Genomic DNA, 27,078 nt, shown 5'->3' on the forward strand with positions numbered 1-27,078 from the left:
AACACACGCACTTTGTTTCTTTTATTTTTTTAGTAAATGGCTGAGTAGTCCCGCCTCCAAGTCGCGTCATTCTGTCTGCAAGGGATGAGCACACATCGCCCAGCAGACAGAGGTTCGCGGACGCGCGTTAGTGTGACAGGCTGTCTGATCTCAGCCTAAATGATGTGAGAATGTGTGTAACTACAACGCTGCTGGGTTTTGTTTTTGGCTCAGTAAAAATTTCAAATGTACAAAATATTGCAGGTGCCACACAAAAAAATATTTAAAATCACTACTTCTCAGATATAGGAAACCTCTGATGGGTTCAGGGATAGGGTTAAATAGCAATGGGTAAATATTATAGTATACATTACTAATAATTTCTACATGGGACTGGTAGTTGAAGTGATTGTACAGCCAAGGCGCTCAGTTGAGGTGCTTGGTACAAACCCAATTTAAATCAATCCTCTCCTCCCCATGTACTGTAATGAGAGCACAAGCGTTTCAGCCCCGGAACCATGTTGATGCTGCAGCAGGTTCCGGGCGGACGGTGATTTCGCACGGACGCGACCCAAGCTGTCGTTGCCCAGGAGACGCGGCCCTCACTACCGGTGCAGTGAACAATGGTGGGGAAGATTAAACGTGCTCGGCAGAAGCTGCACCAGGCGGCGGTGCGACCGGAGGGTGAAGAAGAAGAGGAGGAGGAAGAGCCACCGGCATATGAAGCCCTGAAAGCGGCGGAGCTGCCGGGATCTGCAGGATGGAGCGCGCAGGTGGGAGGGAAGGTGAGTGTGACAGAGCGCCCCCCCCCCCCCCCCCCCCCGGGCGCGAGGGAGGTGGGTGAGGGGGGCCGCCACTGCACCATATCTTTTTTATGGGGACCGACTCGGCACAGTCTTCCCCTTCTCGGACCCCCAAATCTCCCCTCCTGCTCTTTGACCACAAATGGGAGCACCTAATCTTCCCACTCGCCCAACATCTTCTGCCTTTTACCCCCAAATGAGCACCACTGGCCTTTCATCTTTTCCCACTTACCCCCAATGTTGACCCCATTCTACCCCCATATTGACTATGTCTCTATTCAGGAGTCCGGTCTCCTACCTGTTTAGAAATATTCCTCTCCAGTAATGAGTTCTGTATGCAAATAAATAGGTGATGTTATAATTGGTGGTTGATTTCCATGCTTCATTTATTTCCCACCTGGCAAATCTTTGCACCAAACTGGCCATATTGGACTATTCTGTATTTTATGCCTGGTGATAATACATGTAGCTGTCAAAAGAGTACCAGATTAGTGAATCCTAGTATAGAAAAACTGACAGGAATAATGTTGACATTAATTAGTAAAAGGACATCAAAGCTGTTAATGTAAATAAGTAAAACTTTCTTTCAACGAGTGCAACTAATTTAGGATGTCAGATAAATTTGACAGTCGTATGTGTGTGGATGTAATCTTTCTAATTGCCGATTAGCGGTTATTTTTTATTTTTTTTACTTGCAGACTTTGGAAGCTGGGACACATAGAAATAAACCAACTACTGTCCTTTTTTGAGAATATAAGTCAAAACCGTTTTAGTCCATTTTTTTTTTAATGGGTAGTTAAAAATTTTTTTTTTTTTGAACAGGATTGGACTTTATCACCCAATATCTTTGCCACAACGAAGATTGACCCCCAAAATTTAACACAAAAGCTGGAAGTAGACCCAAGAAGTGTAGTTTCTACTAAAAAAGGTAAGTAATTGTTGAAGGATTGGGTTATAGTTGGATTCACACAAGTGTGGGGAAAATACGCCTAGAGACATAAGATTTTTCTGAAGGGCTTCTTTTTTTCTTCTTCAAAATATCACACTAATCTACATTTCTCTACATCTCGTCAGAAAAGTCTTGTCCTGAAACATACTACTTCTCAGCTTCTGCTGCTGTCATTTATGTCCTCTCACATTTTAAGGGATTCCCCTTTTTAGCCCTATGCTTTTGGATCTGTTGAAAACATATGCCAGACACCTATGCTTACTATATTCAAAGTTCAGCTGCTTCTAGTAGCCTCTTGGGCCCATATTCACTAAAGGGTGCCAAGCTTTAACATGTCTTAACTTCCATTCCTTTGAATGGGTGTTGGGGTGTGCTAAAGTTTGGAACCCTTTAGTGAATGTGTACCATAGTGGCACTGTAATATTGCCTGTGGACTTTACCTGCTTCATCCTTTTCAGTTATGCTCCCATTTTACTTCCCAACATCAAATACATCTGTTATGGTACCAGCCTCTGATTATCTACATGCTTTTGCACTGTTATACTATAACTTGTGTGTAATCCTAAAATCTGTACCACACTGTGGCCTAGATCCAGAGGTCCGTTATTGCTTTAACAAGGCTCTAACCCAGTGGTTCCCCTTTCCAGTCCTCAAGAACACCGAACAGATCAGATTTTAAGGATATCCCTGCTTTGAGCACAGGTGGCTATCATTTTGATTAAACCACCTGTGCTAAAGTCGGGATATGCTTAAAACCTGGCCTGTTGGGAGTTCTTGAGGACTGGAGTTGGGAACCACTTTTCTAACCCAAGTCAATGCTTCGTTAAGCGTTAATGTGTATTTACAAAGCGTACAAAGGTTAAGTTAGGTCACATTTTGCAAAAGACAAAAATGCTCAATGCTACATCCAATGTTACAAAATACATAGTTAAATACTTCAATGTTGGTATTCTTATGAGTTAAGGTACGATTATAGGATTATAGGTACGCCTAAGGATCATTTAGTTAAACCCTTTGGCCAAAGAGTTATAAGCCTGCAGCCACGTCACGGCATGACCAGTATGCAGGTCCTAACGCTACCTGTGAACACTCATGTACCTCTGCAGTGGAGGGAGAATGGCCTCAGTGGACCTGTCCTGCACAGGTACATGGAAAAACCTGCTACTTAAAAAGTGGGGTCGGGTGAGCTTAAACCCTGAGAGGAGGGGCCACTAACCTCCAACCAACTGATACCAGTTGAAAATGAAAATGAATGAACACACAATCCCAACAAGCTAGATATGATGTGGGGGGTTCTGGGGTTAGAGCTTGCTTGGATTGTGTGTTCATTAGGTCACATTTTGGCCAGAAAGGACATTGCGTTAAGTATTAATTATTAACGTACTTTGGTGCTAATGATATGCCAAAGAGGTGTCACCCCATACATCTAATATCCACAGAAGTCAATTAAACGCAATGCAGAGATTTAACCATGGTTAATGACTTTGATAACTGCCCGTTGTGAGCACAGAGTTAACAGACCTCTGTGGATTGGGGTCTACAGTATGTGAACTTTTTGGACCAGTAACTTACTGTGTTCAGCAACATGTGAATTACTTATCCTTGTATTGGTGAATTGGTCCTACATGTTGTACATAACATGTTTAACACCACATAAGCATCAGAGGAATTAAACCCTGAAACGATTCATTGTACTGATGGTACAAGAATCACTGTTTTTTGTTAGATTTAACATGGTGGCTGTTGGTGCATGCTGCACTGTCCCACACCAAGTGTCCTCCGTTCCTAACGTGAGTCAGAGCTTACAGAGCAACTGTGCAGTGACCTATAAAAAATCATTTGGAAAGCAATGTGGGCACCCAAGGATCCCAGCGATGTTGCTGTTGGGAAAATTGGCTGTAGTTCTGCGCTTACTTGCCCAAATTGACTACACCTATAATTCGCTTGACCTTTCGGAAACCGTTTGATAGAACTTTTTAACCTAAAACATTTGCGGGAAATTTTGAATTTTGCAGTGTCAATATTTATTTAGTAGATTACCCATTGATTTATATAGTCCTAGGGAGCATAGAGGGAGAAAAGGCTATATATCCATTTAAATATATATATTTTGTGTATGTGTGTGTATATATATATATATATCACTCCAATCATGAATAAAGCCAAAAGTGACTAGTGTATGTATCATAAAAATAAGATCAAATGAATCAGACACAGTACCGCAGGAATACTGAATAAAAATAGAGATATTGTAGTCAAATACAGAAAACTAAGGCCGCGCCTATAGTGCTGGCGACGCGACGCGTGACGTCACCCGTCGCCGCTGCCGGAAGTTGTATTTAGCTTTGCGGCGTCGCGGGCGACCCGGGCATTGATTGTTTCAGGGGCTGTCACATGAGGCGGCAGCCCCTGAAATATAAAATATTACCGGCTTCCGAAAATCGCGTTGCCCCGTCACTTTGTCGCCGTCGCGCTTACTATAAGCACAGGCGGCGACAATGCATTTGTTTTCGGGCGACTTCGCCTTCACTTTAAGTGCGGCCTAACGTTTCGGCCTTTTCTGGGACCTTCCTCAGGGTGGTGTGCAGCCATGAAACACACATACAGTACACTCACCCGGAGGTGAAAAAAAAGCCATGAAGCTACCGGGGTCACAAATTGCAAAATTAATCTCTGCATTATATCCGCGCTCAATGAATGTAGACCCCTTCTTTGTTAATGCTGACGTTAATTCACTTGTACCACTAATGGTTCTTACTACGCGTAACATTTGTGAATATGACAACTCGTGCTTTAGTGGCCCCGCATGATGGCTGGAGGGCAGGAGCAGTGTATCCCTGGCCTTATGTTATATTCTCGTACCTAACTGATTAACAAATGTATACACCACCATGTCAAGAAAGTATCTATATCTCGCTAAAAGCCAGAGTCCATCTAATGGTTGATGCCAGAGCAATAACATAATCAATAAATGCTAGTAAATCCTGTTCCGGGCCATGCCACACCACAAAGATGTCATCCAGGTACCTTTTATAAAAATAATCAATTTGACGTTGGTATTATCTGCCATGATATACAATTGCTCATAGCTACCCATAAATACATTTGCATATGATGAGGCCATGTTTGACCCCATTGCCATGCCTTGTAATTGCAAGCAAAAAGTTTTCAAACTTAAAATAATTTTTATTGAGAAGTTCAATTAACAACATAAATTCACATGGAGGTCCTGTATAATTATCATGTGACAGAATGTGTGCTTTGGTGGACTCAATACCTATATGATGCGATATATTCGTATACAAACTAGAGACATCCAATGTAATTGGTACAGGCATACCCCGGTTTAAGGACACTCACTTTAAGTACACTCGCGAGTAAGTACATATTGCCCAATAGGCAAACGGCAGCTCACGCATGCGCCTGTCATCACGTCCTGAACAGCAATACCAGCTCCCTACCGGTACCGAAGCTGTGCGCAAGCGGGGAGACTATAGAAGAAGTAGTTAGATCTACGAAACATGTTGGATGTATTAATGCCATAATTTTGCCTATATTCATCCTTTGGATTTGTATCACTATCAGCTTATATTGGCTTTCTGCGATTTCTGCGCCGGTAAGAGACTGTAAGGGACTCTCCTTCTTCCTCCCTATTGATTCCTCCATTGCCACGAGAACTGTGACGTCACTCCGCTATACCACGTGACGGAGCGGCATCGTGGCACGCTGTAGCCCCTGCAGCTGCGGAAGTGTTTGCAGAGCAATTCCAACAGCTGTGGACTGCCCTAAGATCATAGCAGCTGGGAAAAGCAGCAAATCTACACAGGAGAGACGGGGGACTGTAGGGGAATTCCCCTGGAGGCAGTATATCGCCGGTTGAGGAGCGGTCCCACTAAGTGTCTGAATCTGCAGTATTACCAGGCTGCTTGAAACTAATCCCCTTGTGAGCAGCGTCCTGCTGTGTGAGGAGTGCATGAAGGATCCCATGCCCCAGAACCATCATAGAGGCTCCTGCAGAGACAGCTGAGTGCCAGACCGTCCTGTTTTACAGCTACAGAGTGGTAACCAGTGTGTTATGCACTAAATGCACATGTTATTTCTATCTGATGTACGCAGATTTATTACCCCTTTAACATTGTAATACATTCTATTACTTACTTCACTATTTGGCGTTGTGCGCTGTTTTCTTTTTGTTTCCATTTCGGGGAGACTATAGAGCCTGTTACACATGTGTTATTTACATCAGTTATGCACGTATATGACGATTGCCGTAGAGTACATGCATCGATAATTGGAAAAAAGGTAGTGCTTCACTTTACATACATGCTCCGGTCCCATTGCGTACGTTAATGTGGGGTATGCCTGTATTGTGCTCGGTTGTAATGTTGATGAGTTGCTTGATACTGTTGATAAATTGCTTTACAAAGCTCAGAATCTTGAACACTAAATGCTGCAGGAAAATAACCCCCTTGATGAGATTATTGTCGCTCCTGGGGGAGTGGTTAAAGATTTGCACACCTTGGGTAAGGTGTATATATAATTGGAACAATGGGATATTTGGCATAAAAAAAGATTTGGTCTCTGAGATTCAGGCATTTTGTAGACCCATTTGCTAAATGTTGTCTATTTCTACCTTGTATTGCCAATTGAGGTCAAAATCCAACACTTTTTATAACAATCCTGAATGTTTAATTGTGACAATTTCAGTGCTATATTTTTATATATATGTGTAACAGTGTTTCCCCCACCCAGTGGGAGATTTGGCCATTACTACGTATGTGGTGAATGATACCTGCTGGTAACAGGAGGGCTGAGCTGTCCGCCGATGGTTGTGGGGACACAGGATCAGGTTTCTGGGGTACATTACCCACATGGTTCTCTAGCAGTGCAGCGCCTCAATCTGCCATAGGCTCCAGATGTATGGAGGTGATCTCCTACAGTAGAACTACTCCCTCTCCTCCCAGTAAGATCACACAACAGGCAGGAGGTATATAAACAGGAACGGTCTTTATTGGGTCAGCACTCACAACACTGCAGTGGTCTGCCCAATACAGTCTCTCTGGATCAGCTACCCAGCTGGAGGTTGGTCCATGGACAACCACTACGGCCAAGGGCACCACAGCGGTCCTAGCTCTTCCCAACCCCTCTATCAGGAGCCAGGGTATAGTTGCACACTCGCTCTCCCCCAAGGGGAAGAGGAACCGAGAAGGCCCCAATCTCAGGCACTCTGCTGTGTGACCTGCCTCTCTCAGTGGGGAGAGGAACACCTACAGAGTTTGGGTGGCAATTCCCTTAAGTACTGCCAGGAGGAGGGCACAAGGTCTGGCCCCTGATTGGGTATACTCAGGCCTAGCTGACACCGCCTCCCCAACTACACAAGGGAACTGCAGGGAGTGGGGAAAACTCATGATTACTACTGGCAGCCTGTTCTTACCAGGACTTGCTAACACCCCTATACCACCACCGTTTATGTGCTGCCCTAGAAGCTGGGCCATGTGCAGAAGAGGTCACTCAACGAATAAAATATAAAAAGGTGTACCAAAAAGGGCACTTTGAAAACTTAAAAAATATATATATCTCAGGAACTATTATTATTAACTAGAAAAGGTTCCAATTCAAATGTGTAATTTATACCGTGAAAGTCCCCAATGACTCTCTTCAATAATGTAATCTAATAGCACATCTCTCTGTGTCACAGAAATATGATCAATGCCCATACTTGACCTTTTGTGCCTCCTTTTAAAATGTTTTATCAAAGGATATATAACATTACTTTTATTAACCGCTCTAAAATGTTCAAGGAGTCTCCGTTTCAATGCCTAATGGTTGCGCGCACCTACTGGACACCACAATTACATTGCAGTAGGTATAAAACCCATCTAGCCATTAACCAGTTCTCTTTTGGCATTCTTTTATCTACAAATCCACTTGGGACCCAAACCTGACCTAAGATGAGCCATACATATATTCCAATTACAAATATTTTCAATTTGTGGCGTACAAGAACTAAAAGATGTAAAAAAAAAAGTGCAGCGATGAATGACCTTTTCACACTGTTTCCCCTAATATATTAGCAACTTTATTTAAAGCGTATTTAAATGTTTGAGGTATAACATTTTGTCCATAAAAATATTAGATTCTTTCTTGAACACAGCAGAGTCTCAGAAGTTACGCTTTATTCTGAGTAGTTGGCCGTATGGTATACAGGCATACCCCGGTTTAAGGTCACTCACTTTAAATACACTCGCGAGTAAGGACATAGCGCCCAATAGGCAAACGGCAGCTCGCGCATGCGCCTGTCAGCACGTCCAGAACAGCAATACCAGCTCCCTTCCTGTACCAAAGCTGTGCGCAAGCGGGGAGACTATAGAGCCTGTTACACATGCGTTATTTCCATCAGTAATGCACGTATATGACGATTGCAGTACAGTACATGCATCTATAAGTGGGGAAAAAGGTAGTGCTGCACTTTAAGTACATTTTCGCTTTACATACAGTACATGCTCCGGTCCCATTGCGGGGTATGCCTATATAGACTTAATAGTGGGCGGTGGGTGGCAGGACTCCACTTTAAGAATAGTATTCCCACATTTAGGTTTAACAAAGGGAGAAACCTCCACCCATCCCTTAAAACAGCTAAAATGTAGGGCCAAAAAAATGGCTCACCTTTTTATTGGCTTCCATAGTAAATTTGATTTTATATGGGTTATCGTTAACCTAATTAAAAAGCCCAACCAGCCCTCCATTCGCCCAGAACAGATCAGATCATGATGGTGTCGTCGATACAGCCCTTCCACGTGACATCATCACGATAGGGGCCGTCGGCAGAAAATTACAAATGTAAAAATGTCTATCTCCACGTCAGATGTCTCACACCTGGAGAAATACATACTTACAGGGCAATTTACATTGTGAGTGCATGTCTCGCTTTTTTTCTTTTATTGTTTAGTATACTAATCCTACTACACTTCCCCCCCCCCCCCCCCCATTCATCAAGAACTTGTTTTTTAGGCTGCACTTATAGTGCTGGCGACAGCGCCGCGACAAAACAAATGCATTGCCGCCGTCGCGTGCGCTTGTAGTAAGCACGGAGTGACGGCTTGGTCGCGATCGCTGGAACTCATCTCAATTTGATTTTTCCAGTGACCACAGCCTGCCGGCGCCGGCACTATAAGCGCAGCCTCTGGGAGGTTCTAAGCTAGGCAACAGGATTGTGGAGATTGCAGTTCCTCCTGCTTGTTGCATCCCCCTCCTGGGCAAATAGAATAAAGATTTGAACCTCCTGTGTCACGCGGGCCAAAGTCGCGGCTTCTTATTGGCCCGCGTCACGTGGTGGATTTAAACTTCCAGGAAGTAAGTGTCTCTGGAAGCAGGGGGTCTCCAGAGCTACAATTAACATGGTTCAGGCCTGGAGACCCCCTGCTTCGTATACACGAGAAAAAAGCAGGAGGAAGTGTTCCTTTAATCTATTAACTTTTTTTGTTTTTAAATACATGTAACACAATGTTTGTAACTAATTCGGTTTTTATTTACAGTGCAGACATTGTTATTAATATTGACTAATGGTGGTATTTTATTAACCCACCAATAACTTGTATTAGATTAATGTATTCAAAAGCCATTAACGCAATCTTCTTTTACACACTTGTATACCTCCCAAAACACTCATTTATACACCTCGTGGGAAGATACTTGGGAACTATGCTAAATTGAATTGAAAATACTTTGCTTACTTTCAAGTTAGATAATTTCCCAGGTATCTCAAGTGTGTTTATATAGCTTCCAAAACACGCCTCTACACAAGTCAAGGGATACTCTACCACAGGGGAGCGCAAACTTTTTGAGCTGCGCCCCCCTGCTTGCTACACCTCGGTTTCGCGCCCCCTCACCTTGTATGGCGGGTCATTTGGCAACGCCTCTTTGCAGCTCTGCAGAACACCGGTAAGTGAGTTGCAGAGGCCTCACACGATCCCCCTCTGGGAAGAGCCACTGGGATGAGCGTGGGACCTCTGCAAGCGCCTGCGCCCCCCCTCCCCCCCCAAAAAAACTCCAACGCCCCCCACTTCCTGCGCACCGCTGCTCTACTACATTTGTCACTCTTGTTCGTGCTCATCAAGCATAACCCATATTTCCAGTGGGAGGCTCTTACTTGGGTAACGTTTAAAAAGTTTGATTCTCTTTCAGACTTGGCAAATGTTGCCAAAATGTAGTTTCAAGCGTGGGCAAAATGTTTGCACATCTCTACTTAGCTGGTGTTTGGAGTATGACAGTCAACATCTTGTATGAGGAAAACACACCTGGTAAATTATGATTGCGGGCACCTTTTTATTTAAACCTAGTGTCCTCAAACCCCCTTTTACACACCAATGAAGAAACAGACTGTGGTGCAGGGGAGTGTGTTAGAAGAAGCTGTGGCTGGCTGTTGCTCGGAACTGTTTTACTGTACAGCACAGTATATTGGTGGTCTTAAAGGGGAGCAATTCATGCAATATACTACGTGTGGGCTTTTTTTTTTTCTTCTCTCCAACTCCATGGCATTTTTAATGAGTTTTAATCTACTGAGCATCCTTTGATTTCTATGGCCGGTTTTAGCACACCTCCCCAGCAGTGCGAGATCTTTGCAACTCTTTCGTGTTTGATAATTTGTTGCCAATATTCCCAGCAGTTTGAGCTGCAAACTGTAACAATTGTCAATGTTACCGTAGTCATTTAAGATTACATTGTAGCCGCCGAGTTACACTGACTGAAGGATTGATTGAAACTGAAAGGCAGCCATTTAATGAACCCCGGGAGACATTATTTTCCAGATGGAGAACGAATTGACCGGCAGCTTAGGTAATTAGATGTCAATCTAAAAAAAAGTGTATATGTATATATGTCGCTCTAACACTTTTCCACCCAAACAGGAAGTGTATCTTCAACAGGCAAAGTCTCTCTGAATCAGAGAGCGCGCGTGGGTTCAGCGGAACAAGAAGTGATGCAAGTGAGCATGTGGCATAGTTTCTGCATGTGTAGAAAGGCATAGTTTCTGCATGTGTAGAAAGCCTTTATGGTGAAATGCGCATTTTGTGCTAGTGTAGTCACCAGTCTGTGATGCGGAGGCCTCTCTCTGCCCTGCAGTCATTGCTCCAGCTCTATAAATAGAACGCAACGGACTGTCGTCTTATCTTCCGCCACTTGACACGGGATACACGGGTTTTAACTGCTTCTCTTACATTTCTGTGCACAACAAGAAGCACGGGGCATCAGTACTCAGCCACCTATTTTTTTGTTAATGCATTTGATGTAAATGTAGCATCCCCTTACTAATAAGTCTGGGAGGAAATAAAATGGCTGCAGCCTGCACATGACAAAGGAATGTCAGCTGTGACTGACCCCTCACCCATGTTTCTTGTACCTGGGAGGAAGGTATCAATGGCTGATTTGAGTGATTTACTCAGTCACATGACTTTAAAAAAAAAATAAAAAAGCTTCTCCCCACCCCAAGCCTATATGAGTTTAACACAATGCTAGTGTCTTACCCCTTGAGCATGTCCTCTGCTCTTTATTTAAAAAAAATAACACACACACACACACTGAGGTTACCATAGTAACCTTTAGATTGCAATGGTCCCGAGGAGAGCTTCATTTTAATCTCCCGGACACTTAATATTTAAACCGCTTATATCCTGAACGAAGCAGCAGATTAAAAAAATAAAAACAGCTGGGGAAAGGGCAATCATTTTTTTTTAAAGAGCGTTGATCAGCACGGAGTGCTGCTTAAACTAGTCTATGCTACAATTTAAAGCCATTATTTTGCAGGGTTGTCTACCAGCAAAAAACAACCTGTCTTATTAAAAAGAGCTTTGTATGGCTGTACCTAGATTCCCTGTGTAATTTACTGATGCTAAAATTCCCTCTCATACATGCACTGTTTTAATCCTAATGCAGTACTCTGAGGTCCATCCATGGCTAATGTTCCATCTGAAATGATTATATCGTGAATACGATAAATCTGGTTATGTGCTTTTCAGAAGGATTAGCTAACCAATCAAATTGCATATTGATGTTTTATTATGGAAAACCCCCCAAAACAATTCATGTTGATCTATTTAATCACTACCTTACAACGCATCTGGAATTTCCCAGGACCAATTGGGCTATTGGAATTCTCTGCAGTTTCCTTCGATGACGCAGTTGAGTTGCCCCCTCCCTCCCGTACTCCCGTCAGGCTGATGACAGTGAGATTATATTTATTTTTATGATGGCTCCTGCTGTTTTAGCCACTGCATCTCTATTTACGCTGTCGCAAACTGCAGTGACTATCTCATGCAGCCCCTACCCCATGGGTGGACATAGATATAAATTACTTGGGGCTAGCCAGAGATTTTAGAAGCCAGGGGTGGCGGGGGCCCTACCCACTGAGGAGTGTCTTGTGTATCTGTGGTATGCTGACACTCACGTGCTGATGCTTGTGCACACACGCTGTCTGACACACACTGACACACACTGACACTCTTTCCCCCCACCCCTTGCCACAAGGTGATATGAGAGAAGGGGCGGGCAGAGTCCTGGATTGTTCTGACTCGCTCCATCCCCCAATTCTCGCACACCTTAGCCACCCACTCGCCTCTCCACCACCTCACGCATGGTGACCTATCAACCACAGTCGTGCCCGCGAAATGGGCATGGGAGCTGAAGAGTGCTGTTTCTGGTGACTGACGTGGCGCTCGACACAGGTGCAAGGGGTTAATTTTAGGCGCTCGTTTCAGTCGTGAGACTGCTAAATAAGGACACACTTTAGACCAGGCCTGTCCAACTCAAGTCTTCGAGGGCCGCAAACAGGCCAGGTTTTCAGGATATCCCTACTTCAGCACAGCTGGCTCAATTAGTGGCTCAGTCATATCCTGAAAACCTGGCCTGTTTGCGGCCCTCGAGGACTGGAGTTGGACAGGCCTGCTTTAGACTATGCAGCCACTCGCCTACACAGGTGTGAAACACGTCAGAGGACTTCTTTTCTTTTACCTTAGACATGTCTGCATAAGAGTCCAATAAATAGTTTTTTTATCTCGGAGCTTCAGGTCCAGCTTTTCGTCATCCTTCAGCTTTTCGTCATCCTTCAGCTTTTCGTCATCCTTCAGCTTTTCATCATCCTTCAGCTTTGCGTCAGGCCACATTTTCGGCACTGCGTTGGGATTTTTCCACCACTGATGCTTCCCTTCATTTCAGAGCAGTGCTCTACTACTTTCTAACCCATTAGTGAACAACAGGCTGCCCGGCGACTTCGTGTGGCCCTTGTGGGGCTTTACCTGCGGCTCCCAACCACTGGCCACCCTACCACCCCTCTCTCCCCAGTGCAAAGGGAGTGGAGATGTGGCTGGTGTGGGTTGTAGCTTCTTCCCGCTGCCTAAGGTTGCGCTTGCAGTGCCGGCGACGCGACCGATGACGTCGCCATTGCGAAAGTTGCATTTCAAATTTAGGCGACGTCGCTGGCTACAAGGCCAGTGACGTCAGATAAGGGGGAGGGCAGAGGGACGGAGAAGCTCCTGATTGGCCACAAGGGGAGACCGGCAACGAAAAAAATCAAATATCAGTGACTACCAGATTTTTGGTAGCACTGTCGCTCCGTCGCTTTGTCACCGTCGCGTGCACTATAAACAACGACAACGGCGACAATGCATTTGTTTTGACGTGACGGTTGCGTCGCTGGCACTATAAGCGCAGCCTTGGGCTGCGAGCCGTCGCAAGTACTTGAAGGCCGGTGCCGATAGACGGCGCTGCACAGTGACCAAAATTGCTGTAGTCAATGAATTTTGACCTTGGCCAGCGACGGCAGTGTAACGTGAGCGGTTCAGCCAATGAGTGCGAGCCCCTTGCGTGACGTCACGGGCCACACCCCCTGTCGACCCTCCCGAGGTCTCCTGCACCTAGTGCAACAATCACTTTTGCGACATCACGCGGTCACGTCGCTGTGGCCAGTACTATAAGTGCAGCCTAATGAGCACGGTCATCACTAGTTCCCAGTGTGAGGAGAGGAGTGGGACAGTGTTCAGCAACGTGCCGACATTAAGGAGCTGACCGGAGGGGAGAAGCTCCTAGCCACAGCTGCAACATCATTTTCTGACGGTTCTGCACGGCCCCGTCGAGGGCTTGTCCCTTAAAGTATGCTGCCTACCACTGCTCTAACCCCTTTTGCTGCATGAGAACTGGCAGCGGAAGGGTTAAGAACAGTGCTATGCCGAGAATGAGGACTAGCACTCCCAGCATCCCATGCTGCTCAATAAAGGGAGTTAATGATCCGGGAACTACTATTTTAAACCATGATATGGCTCATATATATATATATATCTAACCAGACAGCTAGTATACAGTTTTTACAACTATCGGCCCTGGCGTTAAAAAAATGTTGGCCAACTCCAATTTCAGCCACAGCAGTCTAGGACAAATGGCCGCCAGCGCTTCGCCGTAACTCACTCTGCTGCCGCCAGCCGCTAAAGTAAGTAAACCCCTTACCCTAACCGCTAAAACCGCTTAAATTAACCTCCCTATCCTAACCAGTAATGAAATGTACCTTGGAAGAGGCCAGCGGTGGGGATTCCAGGGACGAATCTGCTGAGGCGGAGGGTCTGTCTGCGGTGACAAAATTCCCATTCTGTCAGCCCACCCACTCCCAACCAGTACTCGAGCAGCAGGGGGGCGCAAACTGGGGGGCACATGATTTTCTAGGGTGGGCTCGGCAGTTTGAGGTCCCGCGCCCTTCCCCAGGACATTTAAATTAAATGCCAGGAGAGGTGTGAGGCCTCTATAACTCCCTTACCTGCTCGCTGCCGGCTCTTCAGCGTCGCCATGGCAACGTGGTATCAAATGACGCCGCAGAGTCACGCGACGTCGCATGACCCGCGGCGTCATTTGACGCTGGGTCATTGGAGAGGGGGTGGGGGGCGCGAACGCTGCGGCTGCCAGTCGGGGGCGCAGCTCAGAAAGTTTGCTCACCCCTGGCCTAAAACACCGTAGGACCCTTCCATTGCACCTGGAATTAGTAGTGTAGCTGGGAGAAAGAGGAGAATTATGGCAATGTGCCCCTCTCTGAGACATATCTGGAGCTCAGGCGGTCCGCTGTAGTAGTTTATATAGAGATGGTCACATAGCCAATACAGGTGCAAAAATGTCATCTTCCAAGGACAAATCGGTAAGATTTGGGGGTCTCGGGCAACAAAAATTGTACTGGCCTATCCATTTTAGTGACTTCACTGAAGTCTGAATTTCACCGAAAATGAGTGAGAACGGACATGTTTGGTGCGGCAATCCCCCTCCTATATGAGGGGTCCCACCTTGATGTTGTCCATGGACTCTGCTTCTTTAGCAACTAGTATGAAATTAGCAGAATTAGCATTTTTTTACACTGAAATATTCTTGTGAGAAGGTAATGTACAGATGTTGTCAATGTTGAAATATTGTACTTTTCAATTCTTTAAATGCATCATAAGTGACATTACAATAAGATTGTGGCCCTTTCTACTCCTAACTGGTTTCTGATCTGTCCCCTTTGGAGACCTCGTTGAAGAGCTAAGCTCATAATGTTGGTATCTTGCCCCCTAAACATGTCCTGCTTAAAAAGAACATTTCTAGTGCTTAAAAATTCAGGATTTCACAATCTCTAGCTTCTGGGGTTACCATGGTAACCTTTAGACTGCACTGTGCTCTGGGGACAGCTCCATTTTAACCTCCCGGGCATATAATATATCAAACGCTCACATCTCCTTAACGAAGCATCAGATTAAAACAAATAAACTGCTTTGAAAAGGGCAAAAAAACAAAAAACTTCAACACCTTCGTTGGCAGAGAGGCCAGCAACGGTGAGCTTTGTATGGTTCATAGGCGCCACGGTGTCAAAGGTTCTCTGCCCTGTAAGAAAAACAATATCTGAAAATGTCAAGTCAAACCCATCATCTCTGTATAATTCAAGCATTGACATGCTCAATAATAATAATAATATGATTTAGTAGTTTAATTGGTTAATGTTCTCTCTCAAATCCGAGCCTGCCCTGTTCCCCTAGGATTGGGAGGACTGTTGGTGTTGTCTATTTGTGGGGAGATCCATTCCTCTTCTGGGATCCAAAGGGCAGCGGGGTTACATTACATGTACAGTGTGTACACAATATAGAGAGAGGGAGATTGTCTTGCTCCTCTGGGAGATGTGTGTGTATTGTAACAGAGAGGTAGTGGAGATCTGTATCTTCCCATTCTGCCGGACAAAGTGCCAATGCTAGTACTCCTCAGGAGAATGGAATCTCCTGCAAGCGGCATATAATCTAGTTTTATATTGAAGGGGCTTTTAAAAATGATTCCCTTCTGAAAAGGTGACACGCTGTGCGTGCTAATATTTATTTATTTATACAATGTTTTACCAGGAAGTAATACATTGAGAGTTACCTCTCGTTTTCAAGTATGTCCTGGGCACAGAGTTACGATGACAAATAATACATGGTTTCAAATACATAGTTACATAAGTGAGCAGGGTATACATTATATACAAGACATTGCATGCGCAGTTAGAGATGATATATATTATAGGCGTATGTAACAGTTACAGACCAGATTAAAATGTGAGACAGCTTTCGTTTTGAAAGAACTTAGACTGGTGGCGGCTGTGAGAGTCTCAAGTAGATTGTTCCAGTTTTGGGGGGCATGGTAAGAGAAGGAGGAGCGGCCGGATACTTTGTGAACCTTGGGACCATGAACAGTCTTTTGGAGTCTGATCTCAGATGATAAGTGCTGCATGTGGTAGGGGTGAGGGGCTTGTTCAGAAAGACAGGTAGCTTGCCCATAAAGTATTTGAAGTCAAGACAGGAAAGGTGAACTTTGCGCCTAGACTCAAGTGATGACCAATCTAGTTCTTTGAGCATTTCGCAGTGATGTGTGTTGAATTTGCATTGGAGAACAAAACGGCATATTGAATTGTAGAGGGTGTCAAGTTTGCCAAGGTGGGTTTGGGGTGCCGAGCCATATACTATGTCTCCATAGTCTATAATTGGCATTAGCATCATCTGATGTGCGATATGCTTTCTGACCAGCAGACTTAGGGAGGATTTGTTCCTGTAAAGGACACCTAGTTTGGAATAAGTTTTGGATGTCAGGGTATCAATGTGCATCCCGAGTGTTAAGTGGGAGTCAACCCATATGCTCAAGTATTTAAAACTAGTAACAGGAGTTGGGTTGGAATTAGCGTTGGTTCTGATCTGGAGCTCAGTCATTGGAAGCTTTAAATTTTTTTAGCCTTGGTCCTAAATACCATTGTTACAGCCTTGTCGGTGTTTAAAAACAGTTTGTTTTGGGAAATCCAATTTTCAAGTCTCAAGAGAGGCTAGGGCTGTGTGCATATAGGATTGTGTCATCTGCATACATGTGTATTGAAGCTTCCTTACAAGCTGTAGGAAGATCATTGATGAACACTGAGAATTTGCATGTCATTACCCAGAATCCCCGGCTGCAGTGGAAGCAATGTACGATAAGAGATGACGGAGACATGTGAATGTGTTCACAAGTGGTATTTTTTATTTGCTCTCATTCTGAAGGGTAAAATCCCTCCGTTCATGAGGCCCGTGTTACTCTGTGACGAATACTGCCCTGTAATATTTTACAAGCAGGGTTATTTCACAGAACTATGCAGTTAATTAAAATGGTTGCAGGTCCCTTTTGGTAGTGGGTTAATCTCCTATGTGACGCAGGTGCTAGTTAGGCATTGATGACCCTTCCGTCATCAACCATGTCAAAGCACCACATGGTTGGGAAGAAGGCCAGTCATTACAAAATAGGCCAATAGTACCATGGACCCATTGCCGGTATATAGTTACTACAGGGGGGGGGGGGGGGTCTGGGGTTTCTTGCTAGTATAGTTGTAGATGGGCTAAGCTACCGCACCTCCTTACTGTATGTAGTTTAAGGCTCATAAATTAAGGACACCTATGTATTTATGGAACGGTATTACAGTGGCGAGAGAAATGTTGGGAATCACTTAGGATTTTCACATTTCACATCTGTCCGATCTTAATCCAAATCCTACTAATGGGTAAAGATAACCTGATCAAACCAATGACACAAAAACATGATACTTTTTTAACATTTATTTATCCACAAATGATTTAAACAGTCAATAGCCATGTATGAAAAAGTATGTGAATCTTTAGATTTAGCACCTTTTGGCGCCTCCTAGAGCAGCAGTGACTTCAACTAAACGTTTCCTGTAACTGTTGGTCAGTCTCTCACTTTGGTTTTGAGGAATTTTGGCCCATTCCCCCTTACAGAACTTAGTCTTTTTCTGATAGTTGAGTCATGAACACACTCACATTAGTCAAGGTCAGAGTGGCTTGCAGATCCTTGGATGTTACTCTGGGTTTTTTTGTGACTTCCTGGATGATTTGCTGGTTTATTCTTGGAGAGATTTTGGTAAGACGACCGCTCCTGGGCAGTGTGACTGTGGTTTTGAACTTTCTCAATTTGTCTGAGCGTGAACTGGAGGAGCCCCAAATCCTTCAAAATGGGTTTGTAACCCTTTCTAGACTGATGTGCATCAAAACGGCTTTTCTGAGGTCCTCAGACTTCTTTTGATCGTGGCAATATAACGTGTTTCCACACACCTGTATGATGAAGACCGAACTCACAAATTTTCTGATCTTTATATAGGGCGGGGCCTCCCAAGCTCACACCTGAAGACATACCCAATTATTAAAACACCGGATTATAATTATCCTTTTTAATTTAGCTGATAAAACCAGGGTTTTACTTACTTTTGCACACACCCTGACTCTTAATTACTCATTGTTTGTCTAATTCATACATAATTTTGTTTCAAAAGACATGGAGTTGGTTAATATAAACCCTAATGGATATTTGAGAAACGACTGATTTTCATTCAAGAAGGTTAGCATGGAAAAACTATGGAATTTCCGTAATTATCGTTGCGTTTCATAAACTTTTTCTCGCCACCGTACACCCTACACAGAATATATAATTTTTTAGAATTGCCAGTCTTCTCTCCATTTAAGTCTTGGTTATCTAAGTCTCCATTGTCCATAGAAATGCAGGTTTGTTCTGAATCAGAATGCACAGTGCTTGGTGTTTGAAACCCTCGTCTGAATTGTAATCGTGACAGTCAAGTTGGTAATACTATGCTGACATGGCTCTTATCCTTGTATGTTGCTCCCTGATCTTTGCAAACTAGGTCTGAATATTCTATACATGTTTTTTGCAAACACTGACGTATTGTATCAATGTGACTTACAGGAAGTTAAACTGCAAGAAAAAAGAGCAGAAGAAATAAAAAAAGAAATTAAGTTGTTATTATTATTTTTATTATTTGCTGGTCCTGCTGTTTTACTAAACTAGAGCTTCTCCACTTTGAGTGCACATGACTGATGATTGATTGTTGGCTTGTCTTTCCCATGAGGGAGGCTAAAGGGGTCTTATTAGTGTCATATAACATGAAAGCTCTTTGCAAAGCCATATAGACTTTTTAAATACCCACCTATTCCCTGATCTTGCCATGTGAAAGTCGTTACATGTCTTTCCTGTGTAGGCAAATAGTTTGATCTCATCCCCAGGGTCCCCCATAAGTGACGTGATTTATAAAGCCATTATTTCAAGCTTGCTAGATAATCGCTGAGTGTTTTGGTTTGCTCTCTGATACTCCCCAGCAATGTTTTGCTGTGTGTTGTAGGTTTTATGTTGAGGAAGGTGACTTTTATTATAACCTGGAATTTATGTGGTGTCCTTGGATAGATAGAATGATACAGGGTTAAGTGTGTATGTTCTATGTGATATCTTTATTAGGTCACGACTACTTCTGAAAGTGGGTAGCCATTTAAAGATTGACCAGACGAGAGGTCTTGAAAACCTGCAGCTTCTTCTTGGCCACCTGAATTAACAATGGTGTCATTCATACTCTTCACAGATCTGAAGGTTTGCAAGTGATTGCAGGGCTGGCATTTCAAAACCTATTAATTTGCTTTAAAAAAAAAAAAAAATAACAAATTGCCAAGCTTCAGGACCTCTTGTGTTTACATGCATCATCCTGGGGACCTGAGCACTTACATTATTTCAACATTGATACCGCTATAATGCCTGCCCAACTATTTGCTGCTTTTCCGATAAATGTAACTAAACAATTGGGTTCAAAAGTAATTGAAAATCATTAACCCTCTACCATGGCAGAGGGACAAAAAAAATTTGAGGACCACTACAGCATTAAAGGGGTAAAGGAAAATACGGTTGACTACTTTTTTGTATTGGAGAAGACCCAGAGCATTATGAGTTGGAAGTAGAGTGCATCCATCACTCTTCACGTGTGCTGAAGCCCCATGACGGCTGTAGAGAAGGTTGATTCCATAGATGTGGGCGTGGAGGGACAAGTAAGGAGGTTTGGGTTAACTGCTAAGATGCTTTTTCAAGCCAAAAACATTTGAAATCACACTGCGTTTGAACTACCTGGAGGATACCCAAAAAAAGTCATTGCAGCTGATTACCCCTACAGCCTATTCTTGACACGGTGGAGTGGTACAATGGTTAAAGTATCGGGCTTGTACACACAAGCTTGTAGTTTTATTTTCAGCTTCAGTCGCAAATTCTCTTTGTTATCTTGGGTAACGGCTTTTGACTCTCACCGCCTCTGCTTCACTCAAGTGTAGCAGCAATATGATTGTATGTATCATTCTATGTTGTTTCCACCCCTGTAGCCAGAATTCATCCTGGAGGTTGCTGCATCAATAGCTCTGTAGGTTTAATTCTGAAAGAGTGGAAGTTTAAAAGCAGATATGCAAGTGTAGAAAAACTGTTCTTAGATGTTTTTATCTTGTCTGCATTTTGTTTTCCCACCAAACACTGACATGCCTCTGAGTCACTCAACAGTCTAAAAATGTTGATGTGGGTTTGGCACGTTCAATTTAAAATAAAAGGCTTTAATTTCTGAAGGAGGGGAGTTGAGAAGCATTGAGGGGGTGAAGAAATGTGAAATCAAATTGTGCCATTACATTCACTAAAAAATATAAAATCTCCTGATGAAGCACGTGTGTGCGAAACGCGTTGTGGTAGAGCTACTTATTGCATTAGTATCTGTGCCAGTTTTGCGTGGAAGCCCTGTGAGTCCAGGAGACGCAGCAGCTTGGTACATACGGGTTACACTGTGATACGTGAACCCGGAAGTAGCACAGTAACACGGAGACACCGGTTGATCCCTGCGCGCGGGATCGATCAGTCCGAGTACAGCCCTCTCTCCAGAATCTTTACCCACTAGCGTGGCAGCATGGACACATGATTTCTAAGATATCCACTGGACTACCAATTTTATACATGCAAGTCACTACTTGCATTTCTTTTGTTTAATACATACTTCTTTACCCTTGGTGCACTCCTGTGCTTTTTTCTTTCTTTAACTGTTACACAGTAGATGAGGTTGAAAAAAGACATATGTCTTTCAACCTATGCTAAATTTAGACAACAGATACTTTATCCTATATCTATACTTATTGATCCAGAGGAAGGCAAACAACCCCCCCCCCCCTGTGTCCCCCTGTGTTATATCATCCAATGATATCTCATAAGGGGAAAAATAAATTCCTTCCTCACTCCAAGAATTGGCAATCAGATTACACCCTGGATCAACATCCATCCCATGTTTACTTATTTGGTATATCCCTGTATACCTTTCCTTTCCAAAATTATCTTATACTATATTAGTGAAAGCACTGTATGCCTGTCTGGATGTCCGGTGTCCCTAGGGGAAATCTCATTGGTCCCTTGGGCCGCCCGCCCCCGCACACCTCTCATTGGCCTGAGGCGGAGGGACGCACACACACACACACACACACACCACCCCCGCCCCCCCAAGCTCACACACCGGCGCCGCTACAGTCAAGAGCGCCTGGGACACAGCGTGGGAGCGGCGCCAGCGCCCGGGACACAGCAGGGGAGCGGCCACAACACGCTGCCTCCCGCCTCACATGCACGTGGGAGCGGCCGGACGGGTGAGTGATCGAGCAGGCGGACGGGTACTGTGGTTGCCTCACAGCCCCCACGCCGCCGTCCTACCCCCTCCCAACAGCTGCGGCTGCCACGGCCGCCTCACCGCGCCTCACAGGCCCCGCGCTGCTGTCCTTCCCCCTCCCAACAGCTGCGGCTGCCACGGCTGCCTCACCGCGCCTCACAGGCCCCGCGCTGCTGTCCTTCCCCCTCCCTACAGCTGCGGCTGCCACCACCTCACCGTGCCTCACAGGCCCCGCGCTGCTGTCCTTCCCCCTCCCTACAGCTGCGGCTGCCACCGCCTCACCGCGCCTCACAGGCCCTGCGCTGCTGTCCTTCCCCCTCTCTACAGCTGCGGCGGCCACGGCCGCCTCACCGTGCCTCACAGGCCCCGCGCTGCTGTCCTTCCCCCTCCCTACAGCTGCGGCTGCCACGGCTGCCTCACCGCGCCTCACACCTGCTGCCTCCGGGGATAGCATGAAGGGGGGGAGGCATGCAGGGGGGGGGGGGGGAGAGAAGAGATGCAGGGGGGGAAAGATAACACAACTCACTCACCCACTCCACCCAGTCACTCACTCAGTCAAGTCACTCAGTCACCCACCCAGTCACTCAGTCACCCACCCAGTCACCCAACCACCCACCCACCCAGTCAGTCAAGTCACTCAAACCCACCCACCCAGTCACTCACCCAAATAGTCACTCACCCAAACCCACCCACCCAGTCACTCACCCAAAAAGTCACTCACCCACCCAGTCACTCACCCAAACCCACCCACTCACCCAAACCCACCCACTCACCCAAACCCACCCACCCAGTCACTCACCAAAACCCACCCACCCAGTCACTCACCCAAACCCACCCACCCAGTCACTCGCCCAAACCCACCCACCCAGTCACTCACCCAAACCCACCCACCCAGTCACTCACCCAAACCCACCCACCCAGTCACTCACCCAAACCCACCCACCCAGTCACTCACCCACCCACCCAGTCACTCACCCAAAGTCACCCACCCACCCAGTTACTCACACCCAGTCACTCACCCAAAAGTCACTCACCCAAACTCACCCACCCACCCAGTCACTCACCCAAAAGTCACTCACCCAAACCCACCCACCCAGTCACTCATGGTCACTCACCCTCCCAGGCACTCACCCAAACACACCCACCCACCCAGTCACTCACCCAAACACACCCACCCAGTCACTCACCCAAACACACCCACCCACCCAGTCACTCACCCAAAAGTCACCCACCCAGTCACTCACCCACCCACCCAGTCACTCACCCACCCACCCAGTCACTCACCCACCCAGTCACTCACCCACCCAGTCACTCACTCACCCACCCAGTCACTCACTCACCCACCCAGTCACTCACCCACCCAGTCACTCACTCACCCAGTCACTCACTCACCCACCCAGTCACTCACTCACCCACCCAGTCACTCACTCACCCACCCAGTCACTCACCCACCCAGTCACTCACTCACCCACCCAGTCACTCACCCACCCAGTCACTCACTCACCCACCCAGTCACTCACCCACCCAGTCACTCACTCACCCACCCAGTCACTCACCCACCCAGTCACTCACCCACCCAGTCACTCACCCACCCAGTCACTCACCCACCCAGTCACTCACCCACCCAGTCACTCACCCACCCAGTCACTCACCCACCCAGTCACTCACCCACCCAGTCACTCACCCACCCAGTCACTCACCCACCCAGTCACTCACCCACTCACCCATCCACCCAGTCACTCAGTCACTCAGTCACTCACCCACCCACCCACCCACCCAGTCACTCAAGTCACTCACCCACCCACCCAATCACTCAAGTCACTCACCCACCCAGTCACTCACCCACCCACCCAGTCACTCACCCACCCACCCAGTCACTCACCCACCCAGTCACTCAAGTCACCCACCCAGTCACCCACCCACCCACCCAGTAAGTCACTAAAGTCAGTCACTCACCCACCCACCCAGTCACTCACTCACCCACCCAGTCACTCACCAAACCCAGTCACTCACCCAAACCCACCCACCCAGTCACTCACCCAAAAAGTCACTCACCCACCCAGTCACTCACACAAACCCACCCACCTAGTCACTCACCCAAACCCACCCACCCAGTCACTCACCCAAACCCACCCACCCAGTCACTCACCCAAAAGTCACTCACCCAAACCCATCCACCCACCCAGTCACTCACCCAAACCCATCCACCCACCCAGTCACTCACCCAAAAAGTCACTCACCCAAACCTACCCACCCACCCAGTCACTCACCCAAACCCAAGTCACTCACCCAAACCCACCCACCCAGTCACTCACCCAAAAGTCACCCACCCACCCAGTCACTCACCCAAACCCACCCACCCAGTCACTCACCCAAACCCAGCCACCCAGTCACTCAAACCCAGTCACTCACCCACCCAGTCACTCACCCAAACCCACCCACCCAGTCACTCACCCAAACCCAAGTCACTCACCCGAAAGGTCACCCACCCACCCAGTCACTCACCCAAAAGTCACTCACCCAAACCCACCCACCCAGTCACTCACCCAAACCCACCCACCCAGTCACTCACCCACCCAGTCACTCACCCAAACACACCCACCCAGTCACTCACCCAAACACACCCACCCAGTCACTCACCCAAACACACCCACCCACCCAGTCACTCACCCAAACACCCACCCACCCAGTCACTCACCCAAACACACCCACCCACCCAGTCACTCACCCAAACCCACCCAGTCACTCACCCAAACCCACCCAGTCACTCACCCACCCACCCAGTCACTCACCCACCCACCCAGTCACTCACCCACCCACCCAGTCACTCACCCACCCAGTCACTCACCCACCCAGTCACTCACCCACCCAGTCACTCACCCACCCAGTCACTCACCCACCCAGTCACTCACCCACCCAGTCACTCACCCACCCAGTCACTCACCCACCCAGTCACTCACCCACCCAGTCACTCACCCACCCAGTCACTCACCCACCCACCCAGTCACTCACCCAGTCACCCAGTCACTCAGTCACTCACCCATCCACCCACCCAGTCACTCACCCACCCAGTCACTCAGTCACTCACCCACCCACCCAGTCACTCAGTCACTCACCCACCCAGTCACTCAGTCACTCACCCACCCAGTCACTCACCCACCCAGTCACTCACCCACCCAGTCACTCACCCACCCACCCAGTCACTCACCCAGTCACCCAGTCACTCAGTCACTCACCCATCCACCCACCCAGTCACTCACCCACCCAGTCACTCAGTCACTCACCCACCCACCCAGTCACTCAGTCACTCACCCACCCAGTCACTCAGTCACTCACCCACCCAGTCACTCAAGTCACTCACCCACCCAGTCACTCAAGTCACTCACCCACCCACCCATCCACCCAGTCACTCAAGTCACTCACCCACCCACCTAGTCACTCACCCACCCACCCAGTCACTCACCCACCCAGTCACCCACCCAGTCACTCACCCACCCAGTCACTCACCCACCCAGTCACTCACCCACCCAGTCACTCACCCACCCAGTCACTCACTCACCCACCCACTCACTCAGTCCCTCAGTCAACCCACCCAGTCACTCACCCACCCACTGAGATCTGAAGGGGGGGGAATTGGACATGTGAGAGTGGGGGGGGAACGGAGGTGTGAAGGGGGAAGGGCCGGAGCTGTGAACGGGGGGGAGGGGGGAACCCAGCTATTAACACGGGGGCCACATTCATGTGCAGGGGGGCCCCGATTGCTGGGAAGGGGGGGGAGAGAGGCCAATGGGGGGAGAGAGAGAGGGGGAGCGAAGAAAAAAAGAGGGAGGGGGAGAGAGGGGAGGGAGTGGGAAAATTCAATGCCAGGCAACGCCGGGTATATCAGCTAGTATGTTATAATTAAATGTTATAATAGTACAGAAATATCTGGATTGTACCTTTTTCAGGCATTAATCATCTGTACTCCTCCTTTCAAAGATGATTGCGACTATGATTCAATAAAGGCGCCATACCACTTAAAGCTGCAGTTCAGTCTATATCCTGCATGTCTGTTTTTTTTTAATAAATCAGTTCTGTAGTAAGAAAAAATACTTTTAGCATTTTCTGTTTTTAAAAAACAACTTTGAAAGACCAATTTTCTTGTATTCTATTTTAACAAGCATTTGCTAAGGCACTGCCCCTTCATGTCCTGTCACAAGCCCTGGCACACCCCTTTGTCAGCCCTGCCCTCCCTCTAGCACATGTCAGTGCAGGAGTGCTCATGAATATTCATGAGCTTCCACTGAGAGAAAGAAGCAGAAGAAAAACAGATGCCTTCACTAATGATGTCACCAAATTTTGCCAATCAATACACGGAGAACGAATTGACCTGCAGCTATACATTTCTTTATGTAATCAGAGATTGCCCACATGAAACTATTGAAGTCAAAAAATTAATTAAAAAAAAAAAAAAAAAAGACTGAACTGCAGCTTTAAATATCTTTTATTTGCAGTCTGCAAATGGCAGGCCAAAGATGGTGACTTGCAAGCTAAGCTGCCTTGCCACATCCCTTTTGCTGTCCAATTCTATGCAGACTAAACCTTAACAATAATCGTCAAATGAGACTACCAACCCCATAGAGATCTGGTGGATGGGGAGTACAGACATACCCCTGTTTAAGTACACTCACTTTAAGTACACTCGCGAGTAAGTACATCTCGCTCAATAGGCAAACAGCAGCTCACGCATGCGCCTGTCAGCGCGTCCTGAACAGCAATACCGGCTCCCTACCTGTACCGAAGCTGTGCGCAAGCGGGGAAACTATAGAGCCTGTTACACATGTGTTATTTACATCAGTTATGCACGTATATGACGAGTACAGTACATGCATCGATAAGTGGGGAAAAGGGAGTGCTTCACTTTAAGTGCATTTTCACTTTACATACATGCTCCGGTCCCATTGCGTACGTTAATGTGGGGTATGCCTGTATAATGCTAGGAGTGTGTGCTGTAATGATCAGTGATGTCAAAATATATACAAAAGAGGTCGCTAGAAGTGAAAATGTTCCATATATGATCAGCTGAAAATACTTTTAATAATGCAAATGTTCAAATTAAACCAGAGATCATTTATTTGATCAGATATTGAACATTTTCACACCTCTCCTTTTGTATATATTTTGACACCACGTACATTGCTGCACAGCACACACTCCTAGCATTATACTCCCCACCCTCCAGATCTCTCTGGGGTTGGTACGTTATCATTTTACTATTACTAAAGGTTTGGGACTTTTCAGATTTTCATCCCCACCCCGTTTTTAGGGCTGTGGTTTTACAACATATGCGT

The 27,078-nt window shown here is 46.4% G+C and overlaps 1 protein-coding gene across 1 annotated transcript in view; it reads left to right on the top strand.

Moving 5' to 3' along the window:
• The first annotated feature begins 513 nt into the window (after nucleotides 1-513).
• SLX9 (SLX9 ribosome biogenesis factor) overlaps nucleotides 514-27,078 on the top strand; it is a 74,677-nt gene continuing 48,112 nt past the window's right edge. The window contains exons 1-2 of the mRNA XM_075607141.1: nucleotides 514-764; nucleotides 1,605-1,710. Of these exons, the coding sequence (XP_075463256.1) occupies nucleotides 603-764; nucleotides 1,605-1,710 (268 nt within the window). The 5' untranslated portion in view covers nucleotides 514-602. The remainder of the gene's footprint in view (nucleotides 765-1,604; nucleotides 1,711-27,078) is intronic.

The sequence above is a fragment of the Ascaphus truei genome, chromosome 7 (assembly GCF_040206685.1).
Source record: "Ascaphus truei isolate aAscTru1 chromosome 7, aAscTru1.hap1, whole genome shotgun sequence".
In the NCBI taxonomy this organism is placed as follows: Eukaryota; Metazoa; Chordata; class Amphibia; order Anura; family Ascaphidae; genus Ascaphus; species Ascaphus truei.